Source organism: Sander vitreus, chromosome 3 (assembly GCF_031162955.1).
Source record: "Sander vitreus isolate 19-12246 chromosome 3, sanVit1, whole genome shotgun sequence".
Classification (NCBI taxonomy): domain Eukaryota; kingdom Metazoa; phylum Chordata; class Actinopteri; order Perciformes; family Percidae; genus Sander; species Sander vitreus.
The window spans coordinates 15,164,546-15,191,901 of NC_135857.1; the positions used below are offsets into that span (position 1 = coordinate 15,164,546).

Sequence of the window (27,356 nt, forward strand, 5' to 3'; positions counted from 1 at the left end):
TTTTTAAGCATTATGCAAGTTTTTTTTTTTATTATTATTTTTTTTTATGTTTAGTGTGTTTTAAATTGTGTAAGAATTCATCCCATGGAGCCTTGATTAGGAACGTTTGTTTTGAATGCTTGACAATACACTAAACGGTAGGACAGAGCAGCTATAACACAAGCACAAGGAAAAACTGCTGATTGTGCTTAACTCTTGTTTTTCTGTGTTCTATCTTTTTACCAACTTAACAAGAAAAGTCAAATTTAAGTGCATTGATGAGTCTTCATGCTTATTTACAGTGCACAGTATGACGTTTCTGCATTTGTCTGCATTGTTAATGCATACACAATGCATTGAATGGCTTCGTGTTTTAAATGATTTCTAGTCTATGATCTTATTTAAGTATTTGTGAATGCGATGTTAAGGGTTTTTGCACCAGTGACATGGATATGTGGGTGAAAGTTGATACTGTTCAGTTAGGTAACTTAAGAGACGTCATTGGAAGATCATAGTCCATGGCTACCGTGATGCAATATGTGAGTTATACCACTTATCCAAAGTCCAACATTTATTTTAATACAATAACAGAGTGAGTAAGACTTTGGTTACTGCACATAAAAAAAACACTGTAGACTGTTTTCTGCAGATGTACAGATGTAACAGTTAGCAACACTAACATACTGTATGTGCCCACAGAAGGCCTTGTTACACACATGTGCAAATACACATGCAAATATAAGCAAGAATTTATAGTTGATGTTTTGAAATGGCATTACAGGCTATCATAATAAGCTAGGACTGCATGTTTGATTTGAATATGGAGCAAAAGGGTAACAATCTTATCTTGGTTATTGTACACAGGTGTTCAAATATGTACTTTTTTTTAACAAATAAAGTTATATGTTTGTAGCAGATGCAGGTCACTTACATTAACAACTGCATGAAGCATTGTTTTGCACTGTAATGCATTTACACACATCAGCTGACAGATAAAACAGACACGTATTGCTATAAGTAGACCCTCCACTTACTCTTATCATACTCTTGTCAACAAGTAAACACAAATGAACAACAGTAATAATATTCAATATGTGAAGTGAAGTTTAAAGTAGCAGCTGGCTTGCATAAGTTCAGGTACTTTATCTGAGCAGATATCTGAGCTTACAGTAATATGTGAATTTCAATGTGAATGTGTGAATTTAGCAGCTGCTGTGACACACACATAGTGCTTAGTAGAATCCTCTAAAGCAAAGCTGCGTTGATGTACATTGGAAGCCAAATCTTTAATCAGTTTCATGGTAGGATTGAGAAGAACAAATGCAGTAATGTGACCCGGCAGCACCAGGCAGCAGTACTCTCTGTTTTCCCTGCTATACTTTCCACCACCAGCAACCAGCCCCTCCACTTTCACTGTCACCTTACCTCACAGGCCTCATAAATCATTCAGCAAGCCATTGAAAGTTATGCAGACTAACTAGCCCACTACTTACCTTGCAGCTCTGTCTGCCAACAGACAGATCAGGCCATGTGTACAAGACTACAGCAGACAGGAGATCAAGGGAGTGAGGTTGCTGCTGCATTTTCATAACTACTTTCTTGGCTATGATCAAAACAAGGCAGGCAACCAAGAGACTATTTACAGATCCTGGATGAAGAATTAAAAATGTCTCCCTGAGTCTGCAAAAGAGCTGGGTTACTTGGGCACCAGTCCTTTACTTCGGCAGGTACACATATTAACCATGCTAAGGACATGCAGACACAAGAGTTTCAGGTGGTGGCTGAGTGCTGTGCTCCTTACTCTGGTTCATGGAAGCAACTTGAGTCAACAATTCCAGGAGAGGCTACCCTGCCGGCCAGGTAGGCTGTCCTGACTGCACATAATGATCTTTTGATAACATGACAAAAAATGAAGTGGTATTTGATGCATACCATCAGATGAACATTACGTTATATAATTGTTCTGCATATGTATAGCCACTTACATAATGTTGTCCTTTTTTTTTCTGGAGTCTTACAAATAGTTTCACAAACTTTCTTCTGATACTTTCTCTTGACAGTGACAACACTCACTTTGCCGTTAACCTGTGTACTTCTTTGTATTTATGTATTTATCTATCTATAACAGGTTTTTACTGCCCCTTGGGGAGCTTCACTCCATTCCCCTGTCCCAAGGGAACCTATGGGTCAACTGCTGGTGCTATGTCCATAGACAACTGTCTGAAGTGTCCTCCTCACCACTACTGTCCCAGACCAGGTCTGTCTGCCTCCCTGCCCTGTGGCCCTGTGGCTCGGCAGCCTCTGTCTGGTCAGGACACCTGCATCTGCCTGGGAGAGGGACAGACTTTCCAGGTAACAAAGTCTTTTTCACACCATTGGAGGATCAAGCCATTCCTGCAGCATGTGTGTTCTCTCTGGTGTGTTTATGTGACCGTTTTCATCATCAACACCACCACCTCCTACTGTAACAGTCACCCACTTGCGTCTTTGTCCTGTGAGCTTCTCCTTTATTCTATAAAAACCCGCAGAAGAACTCTAATTTCTCAAGCCTATGTTTTTCTTTGTGTCACTCTTGAATCCTGCGATACATTGTGCACACTAATGTGAGAGTAGTTTCCTCACTGAGAGAGAACTCAGAAACTTTAGACTGAACAATCTCTTCAAGCTGAAAGAACTCTAGATCCTGTTCCCTCACAGTAGGGTCTTGTTACCTAGTGTGTTGCAGCTTGCACAGGTGCTGAGCCCTCTGCTCATCAGCTCATAATAAGGAGAATTATTTTTTTTCTCTATCTGATGCATGGGTGTTAGTGAGAACTAATGTTGAATGAATAAATGCATACCAATGAATGAGGGAATCAATGAAGGATGAAAGCAATGAAGGAAGGAATCAATGAAGGAAGGAATCAATGAATGAAGAAATCAATGAATGAAGAAATCAATGAAGAAGGAATCAATGAAGGAAAGAAGGAAGACAGTCAGACAGGCAGACAGACAGATATGCATGAATGAATGAATGAATGAATGAATGACCAGATCAACATAGGTGAACATGTTTGAAACCTGCTGCCTTTTCTGCAGAACAGTGATGGGCTGTGCCTCTGCACCATCGGCTACCAACCTACCAACAACAGAGATGCGTGTGTTCACAAACTGTACGCTGTTTGCAGAGACGGAAAAACACGTACACAGTATGGAGACTGTCTGGACAGATATCAGTGGTCACTTCACTGCAGGCAGCAGGTTAGACCTTATGCAAGCATAGCATACACAGATGCACACATTAAAGTAGAGCAAAGGTAATTGGCATGTCTTTCACAAAATGACAACTGAAACTCATCTTGAAGATCTGTTTAAATGATGCTTGAGGATTCTGATAGACTGTAGACTGTGATCTGTTTACTGACAAAATACACTATACAATCACAGACAATGCCACTGAGTACAACCTAGATGTATTTGCCCTTTCCTCCTGAACCTGACAATAGTTTATCTAGTGGAGGCTTGTATAACTTAATAATTAACCATAGTCTCCTTCCTGTGTCTGTCGGTTAGCAAGGTCGTCACTGTTCTCCCCATGCAGTGTTTATTTTTGTCACTGCCCTCCATAGCAGTCTTTGGTACAGACGACCTTACACCTAGTTACACACTCAAACCAAGCATACGTTGTGAATGCTGCCACTTTTTGATACGATTTTTAGATAATAAAAAACATTTAAACGCTGCTCAGAGCAACAACAAAAAATAAGTCATATTTGATTGTTTTCAAAAAGAAATTGACTAATGAAGCGTAGTAATCCTATCTTTGCATTGGTTACTTTCCTGCAGGTGTGTCAATCTGCAGAGGATTTCCGGGGTTACGATGGAGAGTTGGGTCTGTGTGTTTGCAGAGAGCCTCCTGGAAGAGCTGCATGTGGAGGCCTTTGCAGGAAAAGGCCAGCTGCTGAGCTGAAGCTCCACTGCTTGTCCAATAGAGAAATGGAGCTGGTGTGGAGCGATGGCCGTCAGGTATGCAAAGGGAGCTGCAGAATTACATAAACACAAACAGCCACATATTCATGCACAAAAAACAAAATACAGAAAGAAAGTATGCTTTCTAGTATTCCGGGTCAATAAAATTAAAACCCTCTATATCCGAGAAGTGTTCGTCCTACTCGTGATTGTGTAGCCCATACAGTATTTTCAAGCATAAGGAATGGTTTGAGTTACACTACATTTTCAGACAATGCATACAAAACATTTACACAATGCCTTCTTTATCACACCAGCAGTGAAATTGTAGGACAAGTGTCTCTTGTGTTATAGTGACCTATTATTGGCAAACGCTGTTATTGTGTGTGTGCAGGTAATGGGCGTCTCAGGCAGCATTCTGGAGACTGCTTTTAAACAGTTGGACTCCCGGGGGACTCCTCTGTGCAGCAGCCATATCAACTCCTCACATGCTGTCTATATTGTTCAGACAACAGGTCGAGACACACAAAGTGACTTTCTGTCTGGCTCTCCGTCCCTCTCTTGATTTGTCTCCCACATCTTTCTCTCCCTTGTCTGATTGCAGAGGCAGGCTTCCTCGGCCTCCTCAGCGACATCCCAAAGGAACTTCAGCAACTGTTTCCTGTCACCACACAGCAGGACATTCAGAGCTTAGCTGGTTTGTCACAACAAAACAATATCGTTTGATCATTAACACAAATAGTAATGAATGATTCATGATCATGCTGTCGTTCTTTTAGAAAGAGATTCTGACATTCTGTGGGAGGTCACTGAAGTTGAAAACATCAGTCGTGGAGGAAGAGAAATGAATTTCAGCAGCAGGAAGGGAAACAAGAGTGATGTCAAGGAAGAAGTGAGAGAAACAATTGTAAATGGAATTCTGAATCCCACAGCGTGTCTCCATTTGGGCGACGTTATACTGTTCACTGTTGACACACGTCACTATCCTCAGTATGATCTGTAAGTCAGATGGTCAGCATACAAGTTTTTCATGTCAACCTTTACTGCTATTAATCTGTGTTTTGACTTAGTTTATCTTAATCCTTACTTCATGTCTTTCAGTGACAACTTGTACAACACAAATAGCGATTTTGACTGGGGCGCATTTAGACTGCTAAAAGAAGAGATGACTCTGTCTTGGACTCCTCCCATCTTCTTTGCGGTGGTCTTTAGCCAGCCTGGAGTATATGTTTTTATACTGAACAGCCATCAGCACAAACAACTGGTGACTACATTTAAAATAACATAAGCGTAAAAGGTACCCTGTGAAATCTTCATTAAGAACGAATATGTAGTTTTTAACATTTCAATATTCCTACCAAATTGCATTGTGTATTCATAACTGCTCCTCTGACTGCTTGCTTTTCTGATGCATAACAACATAAGAACTTTATCTGTGAGAATTTGAGGTAAAAGTGCAAGTGTAACAGGTCACCACTTTACCCATGGTGTACAAGGGTGTCCGCATGCATTTGCTGGCAGAGAACTTGATACAAATAGAAGAGGGACCTGCAAGTCAAAATATTACTCTTCAGCACCGCTAGTGGTAACATTTCACAGGGCATGTTTAAAGCTATAGTACGTAGTTTCTGTCTCCCCCACGAGGAATTCTAAGTAATGACAACCACACAGTTGTTGCATCCGCATGATGCAAGCCTTCCGTGGCCGTGGAAAAGTTACGCAATAAAGCTTTAAGTCTGAACACCTTGGTCTATTGTTCGATTGTTAGATTTACATAAACAAGTGTCTGACACTTGCTTAAGTCCACCCAGCAATAGAAATATACATATTGAAAACATAAGCTGACAAATTCCTTGATTTAGGTCTAAGCAAAGCCAATTCTTACATGAATGTGAATTTACTGTCAAATATTCCCTAATTTTCTGCTCTCTAACTCTTCTTACTCAGTATGTGCGGGTGATGCCTGCAGGCGGCCAGTGTTATGAGCCCGGCCCCTTCTTCCCCACCATCCCTCGTCATGTGACCAGGGTGGGAATCAGTAGGAGACGCAACCTGTTACTGAGGCCAGATTGGCTGGTGACAGGAGGACTGCTATTTGGAGCTGTGGTCATCCTCTGTTTATGTGTTACACTGCTGGTTAGTTTACATGCACACAACTCACTATCACATGTTCAAAGTATCACTTATTCACATTCATCCATCTATCCCATATTTAGATCCTTTTCCGTGAATATGGATGGCCTGAGAAGGAGCCAATCAGAGCCCGGTATCGGTTGTTGCAGTTGGCCTACCACATGGACGACTACTCATCAAAAGGTTCAAGGGTGATCTCACTTAAGAAGATACACCGAAACCAACAAGCTAGAATGACACAAGACTCCATTCAGCCAGGTGTAGTGTGTCTGCGCACACACACACACACACACACACACACACACACACACACACACACACACACACACACACACACACACACACACACACCCCTGCGAGCGTTGCTCCCACCCAACCAATTATTGTTGAAAGGCTTTTGTCACATTCCTGATATCACATGCAGTGACCAACAGTAAAAGTGTCAACAATCCAAATGCCATTTGCTGTTATTTAGGGGGAGAGAAGCAAGTGGAAGCTGTTTGCTTGTACTGTAAAGAGTAAAATGATTCATTACAGTTAGCTTCTGATGTGCATACATAAAATAAAGTGTGCACTAAAAATGAACATTAGAGTGGATGTACCAAAACACGCAGATAGATACACTTCCTCAGGCAGCACATTATGCTAGCTCATAAAAGTTCTCTTCAAGAGATGTGTTCTTTATATTCTGCTGATCTCTCTCTCTCTCTCTCTCTCTCTCTCTCTCTCTCTCTGTCCCTCTTTGTGATTCACTCTCTTGACAACAGCCTGTGCAGACACCTTGGAGGACTTTTGGGATTATGAGCACCAAGTGGATCTGGAGGCTTTTAGCAGCAACACCTTCTACGGCCTCCTTCTCAAACAGAGTCTGTCTGTCACCACACGGCTGGGGCAGCTTACCACTGAGGCCAGTAGCTCTTAGGTTAAATGCTAAAACATACAGTGTGTGAAAGGATTGACATTTACTTCCTCATTTCCGTCACACATACTCTGATGCATGTCATTCTTTTATCTGAGCTTTCTTCCATTTCCTTGGACACCAGTAAGTATTCCCCTTTGGACTGTTAGTCACATAGAACATTATGCATTACAGTAATATAAGATAGTACACATCCCAACATTGTGTTATAAATAGTCTTTGAATAATTAATGCAGTAGGATGAAATGATTTATATAAAAAAAAACTTTTGTTAACACTGTCCCAATGGTAGGAAAACATCCTACACACATCACATCACTGAAATTCAGAATCCTGATAGATTTTCTGTTCTTAAATACTGTAAAATAATTGATAATTTAAGATGTGTCAAAGATTTTGCTCTTTTAAAAAGGTATAGTTTGACATTTTTGGCACCGCTCTCATGTCAGTACGCTAAATATGAAGCTACCACCAGCAGCTGTTACACTTAGCTTAGCATAAAAACTTGAAACAGTACTTGGTAACAAATATTTAAGTGTAAAAACAACTTGTGGTTTAAAGAGGGGTTAAGTACCGGACTGAAGGTCTGGCAAAGTGAGACTAGTGCCGGACTAATGCTTGGCCGAGTGCAGTAACCTTCTTATACAAGTAGTGTTCTTTAGAGGTGATGGTAGGCCGATTTTGTTACCTTTGGATGGTTTCAGGCTAGCAGTTTCCCCCTGTTTCCAGTCTTTATGCTAAGCTAAGCTAAGCTAACCAGCTGCTGGTTGTAGCTTCATATTTATGGTACAGATGGTATTGATCTTCTCATCTAAATCTAATATTGTAGCCTCACAGTTAGTCTACTTCACATATCCTAATTTCGCACAAGCATTGGTTCAATCCAATCACTCACTTCTTATCTTTACCTCCTTTTCTTTTTAACCTGCTACTGTCCCTTCTTCACTCCTAAAGTGAAGCTGTACTGAAACAGATTGGGTGTTGCATTGGGATGCCTCTGATTTTATTCGCACCTGTCTCTCTCCTGCGCCCTTCCTGTTTGTGCCACCCAATTGCTGGCAGCAGTGTAGGAGATAGGGGTTGTTGTTACAGTGATGAAGATGTAAGGGGAGATGGCAAAACTCGCACAAACATGCATGTCTCACCAGTGTTAGTTACATGCTAGCTGCATCAGGGTGGGGTCAGATCTGATTATCATCTTATGAAGATTCTGTTTGTTTGACAGTCATTTGTTTTTCATATTTGTGTCTGTGTGTATCCAGGTAAAGGAGCTATATCAGGGAGTGCTTGGGAAACTGCAGCTACTCCACCCACGCTTGATCACTGAGGAGAGGATGGGGGAAGGTTATGAGAGGATGAGGAGGGAGGTGGAGAGGGAGGCGGTGCGACGAAAGACTCTGGCCTCACAGCTAAGGACTCTGCTCGACAGCCAGCTGCAGGTTTATATTACATTCCCATCTTCCATTATCCCATTATAAAAATGAGGAAATGCTATAGAAATCTATTCTAATTGCAAGGACATTGAAAGTGATAGAGAAGGTGTTAAGATTTTAAAGTGACAACAATCTTTCTTGGGCTGCAAATAACTGTTATTTCCATTCACTGTAAATTAATCTGCAGATTATTTTGGATATTAATTGATTAATCGGTCTGCAGAATGTCTGAAATGGTGAAAATGCCCAGGGTGATTCCTTCAACAGACCAAAACCCAAATATATTTAGTTTATTTTCTCATAAGACAAAGAAAAGCAGCAAAACCTCATAATTTGGAAGCTGGAATTAGAAAATGTTTAGAATTTTTGCTTGAAAAGTAACTAAAATGATTGTTGGATTATCAAAATAGTTGCTAATAAATCGATTAATTGACAAGTTGTTTGAGCTCTAGATCTTTCGATTAACTGTGTTAGCTTTCATCAGCAGTGACTGTTTTGCTGGTTTGTCCAGGTTCTGAGGCGAGAGCAGCAGGCCCAACAGAGGGTCCACAGTGTGCTCACAGCTCAGCTCAGAGAGTGCACCAGAATACTGGCCAAGGTTTATAACAACAACAACCAGCAGCAAAAGTAAAGCTTCCATTTATCCTTTGCAAAGTGTCACAAACAACAAGCAGAACAGAGTGAATACCCTTACATCCCCTTAAATCTTCAATCAGTTGTTTCCTATCTTCAGTTTGATCCTGAGGCTGACATCCCTGGTGGAGGAGATGGGAGAGCTGGTGTCAGCAGAGTGCCAGCGTCAGGGCGCCTGGGGGTTTCTGTGTGAGGGTACAGGGGCCAAGCTGCTCTGCCCTGACACTGGAACTGTGCTGACCAAGGACCACATCTTTGGTGAGTCCAACACCCCTGAGTTAGATCACTGAAATATTTCAATAACACTGTCCCTGAATCTTAGAGAAACAGCACCATCTGTTGCTAAACATGTGCACTGCAACAACAAGATGGCCTAAGTAAAAAGAAAAATCCAATGTTTCTATTCTGAAAACATACAGATAAACTTTCCCAGCATAACGACACACCCATACACGTCCATACATGTATTTTCAAGTTTTCTCTCAGTAAAAACATTTTCACTTGTAACAATTAGCTCGTAAAATGGAACATAAGCATTTTTAACAAAGCTATCCAGCCAGTGGGAGGGTTGGAGGTGTACCTAAATGATCAAGACACGATTATCTACTTGACTCAAGTTTCTTACACTACAGCGATCCATTTAAGAAAAAATCAGCATGAAAAGCTGTCCAGCATGTGACTGTACTCTGATTCAAATGAGCATAAATCATCGTCATAATTTCTACAGTTTGATGATCTCTCTCAGCCATTTCTCCTTCTGCCCCACTCCAGGTCCTGATGGGTCCCTGCGTGTCTGTCGGGCACTTCATTGTGATTCAGTCACAGGCCTCATAAGGCCAAATGCTCACAGCCATATGCTGCTGAGCAGCGGCCACACCATGGCAGTGCCACCTGATTTCTTCCTCCACCCAGAGACTGGCAGAGTTATGCCCATAGTTGGCAATGTGGGCTATGATCCTGCAAGCTCTACTTTAGTGTTTACAACTGACTCATGTACAGGTAACATAAGGGGTTCTTGTGGGGTTTGGGGGGGAGGCTGAAACTAAATCAAGACATTCAATGATGGAAACAAAATACTGGTGATGCACTTTTATTTGACACTGTGGATAAATTGCCAAGAAATTCAACCACCTACAATATATCTTCATATAGTTCATGCTTTGTTGTGAGATGAATATAATACTATCATGTCCATTCTCTGTGGTATCCTGAAAGGTATTAGTAAAAGTGGAAGAAATTAATAACTTTTTTAACAGACTAACTGTGCTATTCTTACTCTCAGGAGACAACAGGAAGTGGGACAGTCCCCTTCTTCCTTTCATTCCTTACCCAACCTCCAGCCACTCAGACCTGCCTCTGCCAAACACTCGGCTCAGAGGCCTCAGACCGGGCCAGAGACTGCAGCTGGGAGCCCCCATGGCAGACCCAGACACGGGCGTCCCAGTGCCCATTCTGGCTGTAACTATCCACCCCCAGACAGGGCTAGTGTACCCACTGGGAGGGGTGCATGTCTGTCCCCTTACCCGCCTACCTCAGCCCATACAGATTGGCTATCCCATGGTGGACTCCAGGACAGGGAATGTTGTGCTCACTGTAGGGGTCGGTCTAGATCCAGTAACAGGTCAGTGCTGCTGGTAAGTCTTCAGCACAGCTTGGGTCGAGGTTACCATATCTTCAGTGAGTTACCTTTGTTCTGTGTGTTGTAGGAGCTGTGCTGCCAGTAGGTGGAGTTCTGCTGTCGGAGTCCGTCATCGAACCTCTGAGTGGGCGGATGGTGAGAGTGGGAGGGGCCAGCATACGGGCTGGGCAACTGCTGCCTCATGTAGGAGGATACCAGGCCCTTCTGGACGGCAAGGTGCTTGATTAGATGAGATGCTTTTGACTGCATTGAGAAAGAAGAAATTGTAGATGTTCAAATTTCCATTTTTTTCTTTCTTTCAGATTAATTCAGTAGATATTTGACCAACAAATGACTTGAGTAAGACTTTTCTCGATTAGGTTTTGGCAGTGATGTTTAAAGTATTGGAGCTCCTGAAGCCACTAACTGAGGAATGGGGATCAGACCAAACTTTGCAGCGCCATAAGGGCAGCGAGAGAGGGAGCGGTCGACAAGATCATCTTCTCGCTGCAGCCAAGGAGCTCCAGCAGGCCTGGGGAAGGAGCCTGCACTGCCAGCTGCAGCTGCAGACCAGGTTGGATATCCTTCTGAACTGGGCTGACTGTCTCCAGCAGGATGGAGGGACTTTAGGTGAGGAAATGCCAGTGAGAGGGTGCATGGGTTTGAGTAATCTCCTGTTGGCAATACATCAGAAAGTCACTTTTTTAAATGTCTCCTCCTTCTGCACTTTGTGCTGATATAGTCCTCTCCCTCACCTCCCTTTGTTGCTGGAAATGAGCTGTGTTTGAGAACCCTTACTTATTTTCTTTTACCTTGTCATAAATCTGCCCATTGCTGAGTAGAAAAACATGCTACTTTGTATTAGCTTATCTGTTATCTGTTTCTTCTTTACACCTTTTATTGTGATATGTGAATAGAAATGCATGTACTGAAGGCCATTGCTGGTTTTGAAAGGAAGAACATTTCATATTTTAGAAATAATTCTTTTAGATATATACAGTTTTGCTCCTTGTCAGGATGTTGTCCTTTAGTGCCTTCAACTAACGAGAACAAAAAGAGTTGTAGGCATGAAATACCTTATGTATGGTTTAGCTTTGGAAAGGTTTCATGAGCCTAAGGAGGATGACATTTTTCTTATGTGAAAGACTTTTCACATGACCTTTATTTGTCACAAGCAACCACCCTCCACAAAAATTAATCATGTGACTTGCTTGTCCAACATTACCCCATTATAATGACACTACAGTTATATGTAACCCATATCCATGTTCTAGGATACGGTACACACATAACTATTATACCATCAGTATTTCCAACATGGATGCTATGAGCTCAAACAAATAAGACCTTGAACCTTTAACTTAGACCACAAATTTAGAGTCATCACACTGCCATAACATTCAGTACACCACATTACCCACAATGCTGTTTGAGAGATCTGTTTTATCTCATTAAAATATCAAGTTTAATATACTGGAATCAAGTTCTGTAAATGTGAATGTAAATTGCACCGTAGACACTGTGTTTTTGTCTTTTTTTGGTTGTTTGAGCTCCTGACAAATTAATAATCAAATGATGTCAGTATAGGCTACTGAAATATTGTTGCTCTGCTCGAGGCCATTGCCAATCTGCCCTTCATGACGGTCTTATCGAGTTCTCTTCATAATTTCAGCTGCTGTGGTTGTGTGGTCAGGTGTGCTCTGCCTAATAATCTACTTCTTAGTTGTATTACTAAAATAATTTAGTATAATAACAATATGCTTTGCCACATGTGCCATTCAGCCACAATCCTGTTTCATCACTCTGTCTGTATTTCTTTTGCATTTACTTTTATTTAGAGGTTGTTTGATTTAAGCCAAATGATCAGTGTTAGCACTGAAGTGAAGTAAATGTAAAAAATTTCAGAAAAGTCTTATCGACCTACTTCTGCAGCTATCTAAGTTGCTAGAATGTGTTGGCCACAGAACCTTGCAGGAATACTTTGGAAATAAATATTTAAGCACCATATCATATTGTTTCCTCCACTCTAACCCTCTGACTTTTCCTGTGCTGTTCAAACCAGGAGAGATGCCTCTCTTAGGTTCAGATATGGGTGTGCCAGCTCTGCTGGGGATGGAGTACCCAGACCCTATGGGATCTGGTCTGATTGTACCTGTGCTGGGGTGTCAGACTGACCTTGTCTCTGGGATTAGGATTCCGTTGGCAGGGACCATGGAGGACCCTGACGGAAAAGGTACTGTGAAAAACAAACAGTTGCACAGGTCAATATTTACCTGACAGTTTATCTAATTTATCAGTTTATATAATATAATCTTATATTACTGTAAACAACAGAAAGAAACAAGTTGTACCCTTCTCCTATGCTGTTGCACTTCACAGGCCTAGTGGCCATCCGTTATGGATCTCAGACTGTTGACCCAGTGACAGGTGTGTTGGCCCCAGTGGTTGGAGCCAGGCTTGATGTGTCCAGAAAAACCGTTGTACCTGTCACAGCTTCCTACTGGCTAACGGTGGCAGGTCAAACTGATAGTGTGCAGGTGGGGAAGTAATTGAGAAAAAGTAATTGAGAAAGGGTGTTTCCATAAATGATAAAACACAAGAAACCTTTAATTTAACCACAGAATAAAAGTGATGCAACTCTCTACCTGATGTTTATTTTACAGCCTAATACATTCAGCAGGATAGAATTTTGTGAACTTTATAAAAGTGATTCAAGTCTTTATGTGTTTAACCTCCATTTTGCAGCCTTAATGAATCTGATGTACTTCCATTTTATTGCTGCTATTGTATGCCAGGTAGAGGCGCTGCAGAGAGAGGTGTGTGTGCGGAACACTTACTGGCAAAATCAGAGACCACGGGAGGAAGATATTCTCTCTGATCTGGACTCAGCTCTATTCCAGTGTCTCTTTAGAGTTACAGAAGCAAACTCTTATCAGGTCAGTGGGAGGGGGGGAAGCATATATAGCCTGGCCTCTGAGTATAGGAGGAGAAATTCAAAGGGGTTGAGCTTTTTGGAAATAAGTAAGGGGTGTATGAATGCTGGGGTAAACAGCGTTGGAAATTAATTGGAGAGAAGCTTTTCATATGCTGCTGTGCACTGCAAGTAGGCATGTTTGTGGTTAGGTTTAGGGCAACTGCAAAGTCACTGTATCTCTGTTTATGGGTGTGTGCATGTGTGTTTCCCATACCATTGTGTGCCAGTATGCAAATATGTGCCTCCAGTTTTCATATTCCAAGAATAAGTGTGCTCTCTGCTGCAGGTCCAGTGGTCAGGGAGGCAGCTGAGGGAAGCAGCCGTGGATCTGCAGGATTCAGCGCAGACTGAGGCACAGAGGAGAGCAGCTCAGCGCTCCCACTTGGCTCTGATCTTGCCTTCACATGTATTACACATCCTCACTTTGGGTAAATTGGCTGGCAAGCTGGCAGGATGAAGAGCATGGGGGAGATTACACTCATGACCTGAACTGCGGTTATATTCATCGCTTGCCAAAAAAGAGACACTTCATGCCAGCGTCTCATATCGCACCCTTCAGTTGTAGAGTCATTAACATAATTTAAATGTTTAATATTTTATTTTGGGTTGGCAGCATGTCTGTGTGCATTTCTGTCTGTGTGTATAGGTGACGAGCAGGAGTGGGATCTGCAGTGTGTTTGGCACTCGGAGCTCGTGTCAGGCCTTGATAAGGTGGATGTGTGTATGGAACAGCTGCAACAAGACCAAGAAAAATGGACAACACAGGGAGGAGACTGGGCTACAACCCTCCATGCTATGGTCAGAGTTATGGCTTTCTGGTATTTGTTATGGCCCTGAGCTGAATGTGAGATGTTCACTTCCCTCTCATGCCACCAATGCCAAATGCATATGACTCATGATACTGTATTATTGCACGGCAGCTGGATTTTTGCGGGATGATAAGATCACACGAAAAACCATCTGGCACGTCAGGTTAGATGCTATAGGGAGTCTAGTAATTGAACTATGATGCCAGCCCTGTGAGGTGCACTCTGTAACATTGTCATCTAACTGTAAATAAGACTTAATGTTTGTTCTTGCTCAAGCCTGTGTGTATCCTTCTTTCAGGACAGAGAGCTGAGACAGAGAGAGTTGTGGGAGCAGTGTTGTTCCAGACAGACAGAGTTGGAGGCTGCTCTTAATGCGCTGCACTTTGCCAGACACCTTTCTCAGCTCCGCGCTGACACTGCTCAGGTCAAAACACACACACAGACACACCACATAAATAACACTGAATATAAATAACAACCTATATATACAGTATGATGCAGGGAAGTGTATGGCTCCTTTTTATTTGTCTTTTTCCATCATTAACTGTTTGTTTAAACCTGAGGTAAGCAATCAATGCAAATTGGGCTTAGTTACAGAATTATAGAGAGTTTTTCAAGAAGATGTGTTTGGGTTATTTCTATTTCTCCCAGTGTTATTCTGAGCTACCTCTCTCTTTTTTGTATGTCTAGGCAGTACTGTGTGGGAGCTTTTGGTATAAGGAATATGGTCTGGTCCAGTGCAGTGAACACAGGCCGACTGTGGAGGTCAGGGGTTTTCTTCAACAGATGGCTTTGCCTCTGCTGGAGAGACTGAACCAACTCCTGGAAGACAAACAGCCTGCCAGCTTCTCCCCCAACATCTGCAATCAGCACATTTCTGGTACCTAATCAGTACCAGTTAGGGGTACAATGTTTATTACTACATGGTGGGGGTACTAATATGAGGCAAACATTTAGATGGGCAGTGCATGTTGTTCCAGAGAAACCACAAGTCCTCATTGAATAATGGCATTATTTGGTAGCTATACTCTAGCTATATTTCCTGCTTCTCCCTGTCATTAGATCTGCGGGTCTGAAGTGTTTTGATGTACAATGTTTGAAATTGCTGTACTGCCAACAACATTTCCTGGTACATATACTATATGTGAGCCTGCAAATTCCTAAATTACTGTGGTTAAAGGATAAGGCTGGTGTTATTCTAGAGCTTCCTATAGAGACCTTATTTATGAAAAAATATATATGGTTGTGAATGGCAAGAGTCAAATAATCTTTTGATCCTTTTTGCATTGTCCAGAAGGTTTATCGTGACTAACATCACATTACTGTAAACAGGATCAAATGGTGCATTTGTTGGGGACTATTTTCTGTGTTTAATACACATTTGGTGCTTTAGTGAGTATTTAGAGCAGCAGGGTAGTGTATGTAGGATTGAGTCTCAACAAACTACAGCACCCATGCTCATTGTAATGAAGGAATCTGTCACTCAGTGGGGCTCATTTATGTGTTTTTAATAGTTTTTGAAAAACAATGGAGCTCTTTGGCGCAGAATAATTAACCATGGTACATCATGCTTTGACTAAACAGACAGTACTTTTAAGTAGGGTCAATTAATTGTTGTTTTTGTTCTTTTCATTTTGGCAGGCTTGTCTTTTAAGTATGATTTTTGTTTTATTTTTAAATGTTTCAGGTTTGTCAACCAAGCAAGCATACGGGTTGGAGATAGCCTCTAGAGTCTGGACAGCCTCTGTGCCTGTCGTGAAAGGTATATGCTTCTCAAGCCACTCAAGCCTTGTGATAACATGTCTGTATATGTGTGTAGAAAGAGCATGTGTACAAAGAATGTGTTCACTGTGAGAAGGGAAATAGGTTAATTGGTAACAATGCCGATGTATGCTGGAGTAAGAAATCAATAGGTCCAAGGTGTTGTTTGGTTTCTTTAATAAAGTCTCTGGAGATGTGAGCTAGAGTAGAAGGAGGTAAGAGAACAGTGAAAATTCAGGTGATAATTATGATTCTGACAAGTGTTGAAAGTAAGATGGTTTGTGTTATGTACAATACATGACAGATACAGAAACCACTAGGGTAAGTTGTACAATGATTAGACATAACTAGTTTATGTTTCTATCAGAACTAGCCCTCTGAAGAAAAGTGCATTACCTTAAATCAATGTGTCTTGGAAACTAAACAAAGCCTCACAGCTGCTTGAGGAGATACTTGCAATGTCTCTGACAGTGTGTGTTTCTGAAGGAATCTCCACCCAGTCTTTGAGGGAGCCTGTCAATTTAGCTCAATCCCAGGACACTGTTCTGCAGGCCATCTCAGCACCGACACACAATTCACAAAGACACACTGCATCTACTGGCATTCATTCCCATGGTGAGACAAAGCACAATTTGTGCAATACTGAATGTAAGACCCCTTTCACCCTGTGTTGTCCTGTGCTGTGCTCTACTTCAGTGCTGTGTGTGAGCGAGCTATACTGTATGTACAGTGGGGCAAAAAAGTATTTAGTCAGCCACCAATTGTGCAAGTTCTCCCACTTAAAAAGATGAGAGAGGCCTGTAATTTTCATCATAGGCACACTTCAACTATGAGACAAAATGAGAAAAAAAAAATCCAGAAAATCACATTGTAGGATTTGTAATGAATTTATTTGCAAATTATGGTGGAAAATAAGTATTTGGTCAATAACAAAAGTTAATCTCAATACTTTGTTATATACCCTTTGTTGGCAAAGTCAAACGTTTTCTGTAAGTCTTCACAAGGTTTTCACACACTGTTGCTGGTATTTTGGCCCATTCCTCCATGCAGATCTCCTCTAGAGCAGTGATGTTTTGGGGCTGTCTCTGGGCAACACGGACTTTCAACGCCCTCCAAAGATTTTCTACGGGGTTGAGATCTGGAGACTGGCTAGGCCACTCCAGGACCTTGAAATGCTTCTTACGAAGCCACTCCTTCGTTGCCTGGGCGGTGTGTTTGGGATCATTGTCATGCTGAAAGACCCAGCCACGTTTCATCTTCAATGCCCTTGCTGATGGAAGGAGGTTTTCACTCAAAATCTCACGATACATGGCCCCATTCATTCTTTCCTTTACACAGATCAGTCGTCCTGGTCCCTTTGCAGAAAAACAGCCCCTAAGCATGATGTTTCCACCCCCATGCTTCACAGTAGGTATGGTGTTCTTTGGATGTAACTCAGCATTCTTTCCCCTCCAAACACGACGAGTTGAGTTTTTACCAAAAAGTTCTATTTTGGTTTCATCTGACCATATGACACCAAAAAGTTCTATTTTGGTTTCATCTGACCATATGACATTCTCCCAATCTTCTTCTGGATCATCCAAATGCTCTCTAGCAAGAGCAGGATTTGAGTCCCTGGCGGCGTAGTGTGTTACTGATGGTAGCCTTTGTTACTTTGGTCCCAGCTCTCTGCAGGTCATTCACTAGGTCCCCCCGTGTGGTTCTGGGATTTTTGATCACCGTTTTTGTGATCATTCTGACCCCATGGGGTGAGATCTTGTGTGGAGCCCCGGATCAAGGGAGATTATTAGTGGTCTTGTATGTCTTCCATTTTCTTATAATTGCTCCCACAGTTGATTTCTTCACACCAAGCTGCTTACCTATTGCAGATTCAGTCTTCCCAGCCTGGTGCAGGTCTACAATTTTGTTTCTGGTGTCCTTTGACAGCTCTTTGGTCTTGGCCATAGTGGAGTTTGGAGTGTGACTGTTTGAGGTTGTGGACAGGTCTTTTATACTGATAACAAGTTCAAACAGGTGCCATTAATACAGGTAACGAGTGGAGGACAGAGGAGCCTCTTAAAGAAGAAGTTACAGGTCTGTGAGAGCCAGAAATCTTGCTTGTTTGTAGGTGACCAAATACTTATTTTCCACCATAATTTGCAAATAAATTCATTAAAAAATCCTACAATGTGATTTTCTGGATTTTATTTCTTTTAAGTGGGAGAACTTGCACAATTGGTGGCTGACTAAATACTTTTTTGCCCCACTGTATCTATTGCAAGTTCTCTACTAGATTCAGGTAATAACCTTCTGGGAAAGGACACACAAGCATTCATAAGTCCATACCTGCACATAAAGGGAATTTAAGCACTCATTCTAGCTGTACAGCAAAACATACCTCTAAAGGAAAAGTTTGGCATTTTGGAAAATATGCTTATCCTCTTGCTGAGAGGTAGATGAGAAGATTGATGCCGCTCTAGCTGTCCATTTAATATGAAGCTACAGACAGCAGTCGGTTAGCTTAGCTTAGCATAAAGACAGAGGAGAACAGCTAGCCTGGCTTTGTCCAGAGGTAACAAAATCAAAACAACACCTCTAAAGCTCACAAATTAACGTGTTAAATGACAAGTGTAAAAATTATTATGGTTTTACAACAATTTCTTGGCTGGGTGCAGTGACTGCTTGGAGTCTTGTCGTAACCATGAGCGACTCCAGGAAGTCACTGTACCTGCCCGTAAATAGTCCTGCACATAACGCCCATAAAACTACAACTTGTCTTTTTTACTCTTTGGTTTTTGTATGGATTAAATGAAGGAGATATATGAAGTTGATCAGTGAGCTTTAGAGGTGCTGGTAGATGAATTTTGTTGTCAGACAGAGCCAGGCTAGCTGTCCCCCCCCCCCCTTTCTTTTTTTACAGTCATTGTGCTTAAGTTATGCTAACCTTTGCAAAATGTTGAACTATTCCCTTAATGATAATGAGTCATTTTAATCTTGATTTCCTAACAGAAAGCCAGCCGATGAAAGAGTCTGCTCAGCCTACACATTCTATCTCTATCCCTACAGTTCCAGGTAACATCATGATGTAAAATACGTAGATAGAATGTGTTACATGTGGGGTGTCAAATTCATGTTATCCATCCATGTTGCTTTTATTCCCCAGAAGAGGAATGGGCCAAGCTACTGGAGCTCTCTCCTCTGTTCCAGCTGTTGAAGGGGATGGAGTTACAGCTGAAGGGTTGGGCCTGCGGGGCAGGGCTTCTTAGAGGAGAGCTTGGTAGGTCCGATACAGATGTGTTTTATTTTTTATTTTTGAGTGTGCAGAAAGATACGTATATACAGTACGAGTGCACACACATACAACACGTGTAGACAGCATAATCATTGGGTATTCATGTACAATCAAGCATAACACACAACATCAGAGATATTTTCTCTCCAAATCAATCCTAACTGGAGAAAACTTAATTATATAGTCTTGATTGCTTTAAAAGTATTTTTGAATACTTATGGATACTGAATAAGAGACCCTTTATATCATGGTGTACTTTTGTGAAAAGGGCAGATTACAACCTTGTTTAAGATCAACTAAATTAAGAAATCTGATATGTTATTTCCATGGCCAATAAAAGTTGAATCAATATTTGTGAACATGAGCTACTCTCTTTTAAAGCCAGAAATCAGAGAGGTAAATCTCAAACTTGAGATGTCATCAAATCAAAAGCACTCTGGTTTTTGGATTTGGGAAATAGTTGTTTTCTAATCTTTTAGAAGTCTTAGACCATAGGAATAACATATTTCGAAAATGGGCATAGATCCCTTAAGTATTGTGCATTTTTTAGATTTCAGCACTGCCTGTATGTTTTTTTAACCACTTTTTATTTCTTGCTCTCCAGAGCCTTGACGACACCCAGATGGTAGTCATTTCACGAACCTCTAGTGTTTAGGCATATGTTAGTTTGTTTGGCTTCAGAGACTCAGGGTTTAATTTAGTCAGATCCATTTCACTGACGCGTTGTTTAATGATGTAGTAAAAAAAAAGCTCCTGGTGTAGTTATCAAGAAGTTGTGTTTTTGATTGGACACACTAGCGGCGTGACTCTAGGGATAACAATGTGAGTCTGTCCGTCGACCACTTTGGTCCAGACTGAAATGTCTCAAAGAATATATGATGGATTGGCATTAACATTTTGCGCAGACATTTATGGTCCTCAGAGGTTGAAGTCTACTGACTCCGGTGATCCAGTGACTTTTACTCTAATGCCTCTAATAAGTTTTACATTTGTGGTTTTAAGTGAAATGTCTTGCCAACTTTTGGATAGATTTTCATTAAATTTGGTATAAGCATCCATGTTCCCCACAGGGACATGAATCGAGTGCCACCATCATCAAATTTTAATTTGTCCAATATTTTGGTTTATGATCAATACCTGTAAAACTACGCCAGCCTCAGTTGAACTTGTGTTTATTCTAGTGCCAATAGGCAGATGTTAGCATAATAACACCCTAACCAACATAAGCCGCTTTCCGACCAAGTAGTCAGGAATGTAGTTATAGGAAAAGTCCACTTCTAAACAGATCTACTAACTACTCTCCCCCAAAACCGTTTTTTCCAATTGCATTCGCACTGGCGAAGTGGCCATAGGGACTCACTGGTAGGAGGGGTAAGGGAGTGATGTAAGCATGGCAATGGTCTTTATAGCGTTAAAATCAGAAAACAAATACACCAAGAAAAGTAGGAACTAAATACTAAATCTAATGTATATAGCATATTTGTCATAATTTAAACAAGTCTCCCGAATAGAAACGGGTATCTCTCTCTCCCCCACCTCTGCCTGCTGCGCTGTGGACGTGTGTGTGTGACTGTGTGTGTGTGTGTGTGTGTGTGTGTGTGTGTGAGACGGCCGGCGAGCCGCAGGACACACTTGTGGAGTTTAACTCCGAAAAGACAGTTAACCACAGGTTCCCGTTAATCTTATGATGGACATGTGTTGTGATATTTAAACAAACGAACCGTCAACGGTGAAATAAAAGCCTCTTATTTACGAGACCGGTCTGAGAGACCTCCAGCTTACAGCTGGGGTCTCTGAGCCAGTCCTGGCCGAGCGACGAGCTAGCGGCCGGGGCAGGCGCCTGCTGGCTGTCGCCTCACTTCATGGAGCTTCTCAACTCCGAAAACTTTGAAGCAAATTGTCAATTCGGCATCAATTTTCGCAAGACTGCCTATATTCGAAATCTAAACAGTTCATTTCTCGCCTAAAACATTGTCAGAAGTGAAATTAGTGATGAATAAGATGGCGAAAATTGTTAAAATTGTCCCGTTGTTGGCCTGTCTGTACCGGAAACCCGACCCTCGTTCACCTAGGTTCATATGCTGAAAAGGGAAAAGAGAAAAGACCCTGCCCCGAAGTAGGAGCTGAAAAAGTTACAGGAACTAGGAATTTTATGTTCTAGGAACTGCAAAAATCCCTCTGGTCGGAAAGCGGCTATAGTAAACGTTCTACCTTCTGGACATAAGCATGCTTAGGACTATTTATTGTGTAACACATAAAGATATTACTTTGTAAGTACTTAAAAAGATGTGTGATTTTCGGATTGTTTGTTGAAAACCAGACTAACAGCCATGAAAAACTTGAAAATGTCTCAAACCCAGACATCTCTAACGTTAGCCTTGTTGTTTCTTGTAAAACAACAGATTTGACAGATTTGTGGTTCATACTGTAGATTCCAAAAAGCCCGAACCTTACCTTTTATGTTTTGTTGCTGTGTTTGAGTAACTGTTTACTGGCTGTGTGTGTTGAATGAAGACAGGCTACAGTAAGTAGTCTAATAGCCTGTAGTTCCTGGCAACCGTCATGTTCTGTGTTTTGTCCAGACAGAGGCAAGGGTTTTGTAGACGTCCTCGATGCTCAGTGGGAATGTGAGGGAGAGCTGATCCCTTTGGACCTCTCGCTCCTTAACCCCAGAGAGTTCCTGGTCTACCAGCACGGACTATTCCTGATGCATACATTGCATAATCTAAAACTGGTTGGTGCTGCAGTTTCACTCCTATTTTCAACCATTGTTGCTTTAAATTGCTCTTACTGTTTAATTTTTAAGCTTTGACTTGCCCCAAGCTATTTGATTTATTTTGAGCCTAATTTCCTATGAGCCTCTGCAGCTTGAAGTACTCAGGCAGGAAACCTTCTCTGTATCCCAGTTAAAGAGCAAAGGAGGACTTGGCTTTTGGTGTGAGAGCTCTGGGGCTTTAAACTGACCTTCTTTAAGAATTCAGGCAGACATCATCCCTTATAGCTCATCTTGAAATAAATACTAGAAATACTTTCACTGTTATTCTTTTTGTTGTGTTTTCTTGATGTTGTTTCCTGTTACACACACATTTATTCATTAATTGTATTGTAATTGTATATATTTATTTTATTTTTACTGTGGGCTGAGCTTAAGAATTTTGTAATGAAGAAATTGTTCACTTTTCCAACAGACTCCAGCCATTTCACTTCAGATAGCAGCTAGTCTCCCAAACAACAACTACTTTAACAACGCCTTCAGAAATTCCTTCTTTTATCAGGTAAACTTGTAATTTGAGATTTTCTTTATGTTTTTCAGTACAATTAAGTGCAATTGCTCAATAGTGTACAGGCATAACTGACATTAACAAGTTCATGCATTGAAAAATTAAGTCACAAGTGATGCACCTAAAACACGACCAATAAAGTTAAATGAAATCCTGAAATACCATAGAGATGGATGTAACAAAATGCTTCCAATATCACAGAATCTTTAAAGACGATATATTTCCTGGTTGGTCTTCCATTTGGTTATGTGGAGGGGGATAATACTGTTCCCTGCTGAGCACTTGTTTTGTCTCCTGTGTTCAGTGTCACATACTGAGGTCTGGAGATAAGAAAATCCAAACAAGCTTTAGAGATTAGATGTTAGCTATCTGGAAGCCTTAGGCTGAAGCTGCATGTTTTCTGAAGATCAGTTTCTCAATCAACAAGACCAAGTACTATAAGGATGCAGTCCACAGATATTTAACAGTACATGTATAAATTATCTGTACAAATTTGCAACAATTCCATAAAAGTTGGTGTCACCAGGATTTACTTCAGATTTGCCACTCCCACTCATGTCCATTTAAAGAAAAACATTTCTTAGTATCACTTTTGTTCTTGGGAACCTCTACCTTGACTATAAAGCATGTTAGTGATATTCTCCATTTCAACTCTGTGGGGCCTTTGTGATCGTGTGGCTTTAGGATTTCCTTTTCTGGAGAATGTTAGTACATGCAGTTTAACTGGTTCCCTCAGCTGGTTCGACAGAATTGAGAGATAACATTAGAAAAGTACTGAGCTTTTAAAAGTTGTGAGTAATAGACCCTTAGCTTATAAAATGATTAAACTATTCAACAGTAAGTAAGTAAATAATTGTTAAAATTAGCTCCACCTCGACCAGCTGCTTGCATGTTAATGGATCAGGAAAAATATCAACAATTATTATATATATATGTGTATATATCTGTATATATGTGTATGTATGTGTATATATATATATATATGTGTGTGTATGTATATATGTATGTATATGTATGTGTGTATGTATGTATGTCTATATATATATATATATGTGTGTGTATGTATATATGTATGTATATGTATGTGTGTATGTATGTATGTCTATATATATATATATATATATATGTGTATATATATATATATATATGTTATAATTGTTGATATTTATCTTATTAGTAATAATTATTAATTATTAATTTTAGTTTTTTTAACACACCTGCTGTCGTAAAGGTCTTTGCTTTACGGTGCTGTGTTACCCACTGTATTATCGAGTTAGTGTTATGGGGAGATCATATCAGACAGACAGAAAATCATTAATTTACAATAAGATAATACGTTGCAGATGCATCATTTCATTTCAAGTGTTGCGTACGGTAACTTAGCCTACTTTGGATGTATCGTAAGCTAAACCGGGTATCACTGTCACTGTCACGAGCCTAAGCATTAAGAGTTGTTGTAGCAAACAACAAAATAACTTAGATGAAAATAGCACATTTCATAAAACCCGATGAGGCTTTACACGGGTACAGTGGGACAAGGGAAAAGAAAATAGTAAGCCAATACAAACATGGACTAAAAGGATTAAAACGTCTGCGCTAAATAGAAGGGGGACGTAATTTAATGTTGGCTACTGACGTACAGCCACATCGTGCATTGTAAAAAGTTATTTTATGAATGAAATAGACTTACATACCTGAGGGCCAATTCAGCGGCGGTGTTGAATCATTTACAATCCTGTAATTGTCTCCATCTGTTGAAAGCCCGACCAAAGTTGACTCACGTTATCGTCCGTCGTCTATCACTTTCCCTTTCAGTTTTTAGTTGTTCTTCATTTAATTTCCTCCTTTTCTGTGATGGCCCTGCCCCAGTATCAGCCATACAGTAACTACAGCGGATAACTTCTAAAATAACATTAAAATACAATTAGGCCTATATAAAGAAATCTCCTGCTACCTTTTACCTGCATATTCACTAATAGACTTTCACCACCACTGAATACTATCATGATGATTGTAAATGAGACTTTCTGGGACAATAACGAGGGATAAGAGACTTTAAACAGAAGAAACAAAATCAAAAATACTGCAGGAAAAAATGTTAAAGGAGAAAATGGGTGAATGGTAAAGTAAGGAAAAGTGAAAGAACCCAGCAGCACCTTCATTTGCACTAAACAGCTCAGACAACACCACAACAGCAGTTTGCTTTGTCTTTCTGCTGCTGCCCTCACTAATGCTGAAGGGGCATTTCAGTCTACAGTCCCAACATTGAAAGGCTTTATAGAACATCCTGTTCAGCCCTGCTGATCTCTGGACGAAAAAGACTTTGTCTCTGTTCACCCACTGGGGCGAGGAGTCAGACCAAAAGACCCCTCAAATCAGTAAATAAAAAGCAATTTCACAAGCTTCAAGTGTCCTTCATGGTCTCACGATTATAAAGTTTGTTTCTCGGGCAGGTTTCACTGTTTAGGAATCCTTAGAGAGATACACACTTCCTAAGTGAAAGAGGAAACCAGCTGCAGATTGTGGGTGTGCATTAATCATTGGATTGTGGACAACCATCTCATGCGATGGCCTTGCAAACACAGGTTTTCAATAATAGCTGCTGCGCAGCTGTGAGCCAAGGCCTTTTGAGGAGGAAGCGCAGGAAGACAAATGAGAAATACAATTATCATTAAACCTTGAAACCTAAGTCTCTAATCCACACAGCACAATGCCTGAATAGGCATTAGCATGTTTATTCTGCATCACCCGAGGCTTGAATTCACAACCTCAGACATCAAGGGCAAGTCATGATCTTCTTAAGCTAACTGTCAAGAGAGAAACCATCGACGCATGTCAAGAGAGAAACCATTGACGCTTCAAACTTCCCATTATGACTGCAGCAATCACTAGGGCTTCATGCAAATGCAGATTTTAAACTAGTAAAACATGCAGTTATCAATAACTTCATTGGAAACGTTATAATCTATCCTTGTTAAGTGCAAACAAGAATTCCAGTAGAAGTTAGAAACGTTTGTATTAGTGAAGTAGTAGTCTCGCTTTGCCAGACCTTCCTCCACAGCGCTGCGGAGGAGGGTCTGGCTAGTCCACACAGCATTTCGGGATGGGAGAAAAACATACTCTGGTTTATTGCCATTTATTTAAACCAATCACAATGGTCATGGGCGGCAGCACTAGAGAGCTACGGCGCCTCTACAAAATAGCCTCTGGAAGGAACTTGTTTTGGTGGAACGTGTACGTTCAAAAGTTGTTTCAGTCGTGGAACAGAAAACTCAGATTAGATTAGCTAGTTAGTCTAGCTAGCTGTATGGATTTACCCTGCAGAGATCTGAGGAGCAGTTAACCATAGTCCTCATAAATCGACCGGAGTTTAAAATTCCAACACAAAGAAAGCGGAATATATCGGACGTCCGGCTGAAAAGAGTGAAATCCGGCAGAATTTCCTGGCGGAGCAACGGAGCAATCCCACAAGTGGAACGTCGTGGATATAGACTAGTGAAGAGGCCACTTCCTCATCTTGCCCTCTTAGCGGCCATTTATTGCAGTTCCTCATTTGTATATCAGGTATATCAGGTAATCATAAAACATTGATGAAAAACTAATCCTTAAATTTCCTTTCAAATAGCAAGACATATTGTACATCGATAACAATGTGGCACCAGGCTTGCTTTTTTTTTTTAAATCAGTGAATGATGCTTGTGTTGTGTATGTCTTTGTACAGCTGTAATGTGTTACTGTTTAATTACTGCTCTATTAACAGGAGGCAGAGGAGACGCTCTTTGTCCGTCGCCAGAGGCTCCAGTCAGTTGGAGGCTTCTCTCTGCTGCTGCTCCACTCTCTTTCCCATGTCAAGATTAAAGACATGAGCTCTGACTCCACTCCTGCCTTCCAGCGGCTTTTCTTCAAGGTACAGAATAACACTCAAAGTGTGCATTAAGCATTAGTAGTTCGGGAAAATAGTGTAGTTGTGAGAGTACATTTAGATAGTACATTTAACTTCAAATAAACCTGAACTTTAACATTCCAGCAGTTTTTTTTATGGGTTAAGTGTTGGGTTGATGTCTTTTACGTGTATGACATTAATTCAATTTTTTTATATTGTTTAATTTATCACAGATACTGCAGGCATGTCTGGGAGAACTGTTTCAGGCCAGACTGGGCATGCCCTCCCCTGCACAGGAAGCCAATTTGTGTGTGTTGCTTAAGGACCAAGAGTCACCTTCAGGGGTCTTAAAAAGGACTCTTTCAGACTCTCATGCTGCCTCCCTACTTTACAGGTTTCACAAACCAAGCAGAGGATTGCTGTCGGAAGATGTAAGAACTGAATCTTTCTTATAACTATGATTTGATTTAACATGGTTCACATAGGGCTTCTTCTTTCAGATTGTTCAAATAGAAGCATGATTTTTCTTTAGTTTATTTGTCTGTCAGTATTGTGAAAGAGTGGCAGGATACTATTTGTGAGTTGAAAAGTAACCAGAACTATCTTGTCATGTCTCTTGTTGTGTCTGTTTGTGATTATGGGAGCAGGAAGTTGAAGAACTTCAAAGGAAGCACAGAGAAACGTCTCTGCTCTCCCATCTTGAAGGACTTTTAA

The 27,356-nt window shown here is 40.9% G+C and overlaps 1 protein-coding gene across 1 annotated transcript; it reads left to right on the plus strand.

Annotated features, from left to right (window-relative positions):
- The first annotated feature begins 1,721 nt into the window (after positions 1–1,721).
- LOC144514047 (uncharacterized) lies at positions 1,722–27,356 on the plus strand. Its single transcript, XM_078245238.1, has 32 exons — positions 1,722–1,839; positions 2,108–2,331; positions 3,058–3,219; positions 3,805–3,984; positions 4,322–4,442; positions 4,532–4,624; positions 4,707–4,926; positions 5,029–5,191; positions 5,875–6,063; positions 6,144–6,318; positions 6,828–6,967; positions 8,242–8,418; positions 8,924–9,039; positions 9,146–9,303; positions 9,817–10,044; positions 10,328–10,666; positions 10,752–10,900; positions 11,044–11,293; positions 12,726–12,896; positions 13,043–13,200; positions 13,924–14,065; positions 14,284–14,435; positions 14,754–14,870; positions 15,137–15,326; positions 16,134–16,208; positions 19,196–19,258; positions 19,350–19,467; positions 22,065–22,212; positions 22,667–22,753; positions 26,520–26,666; positions 26,876–26,949; positions 27,290–27,356. The coding sequence occupies exons 1-32, from the start codon at positions 1,722–1,724 to the stop codon at positions 27,354–27,356; spliced, it is 4,911 nt and encodes a 1,636-aa protein (XP_078101364.1).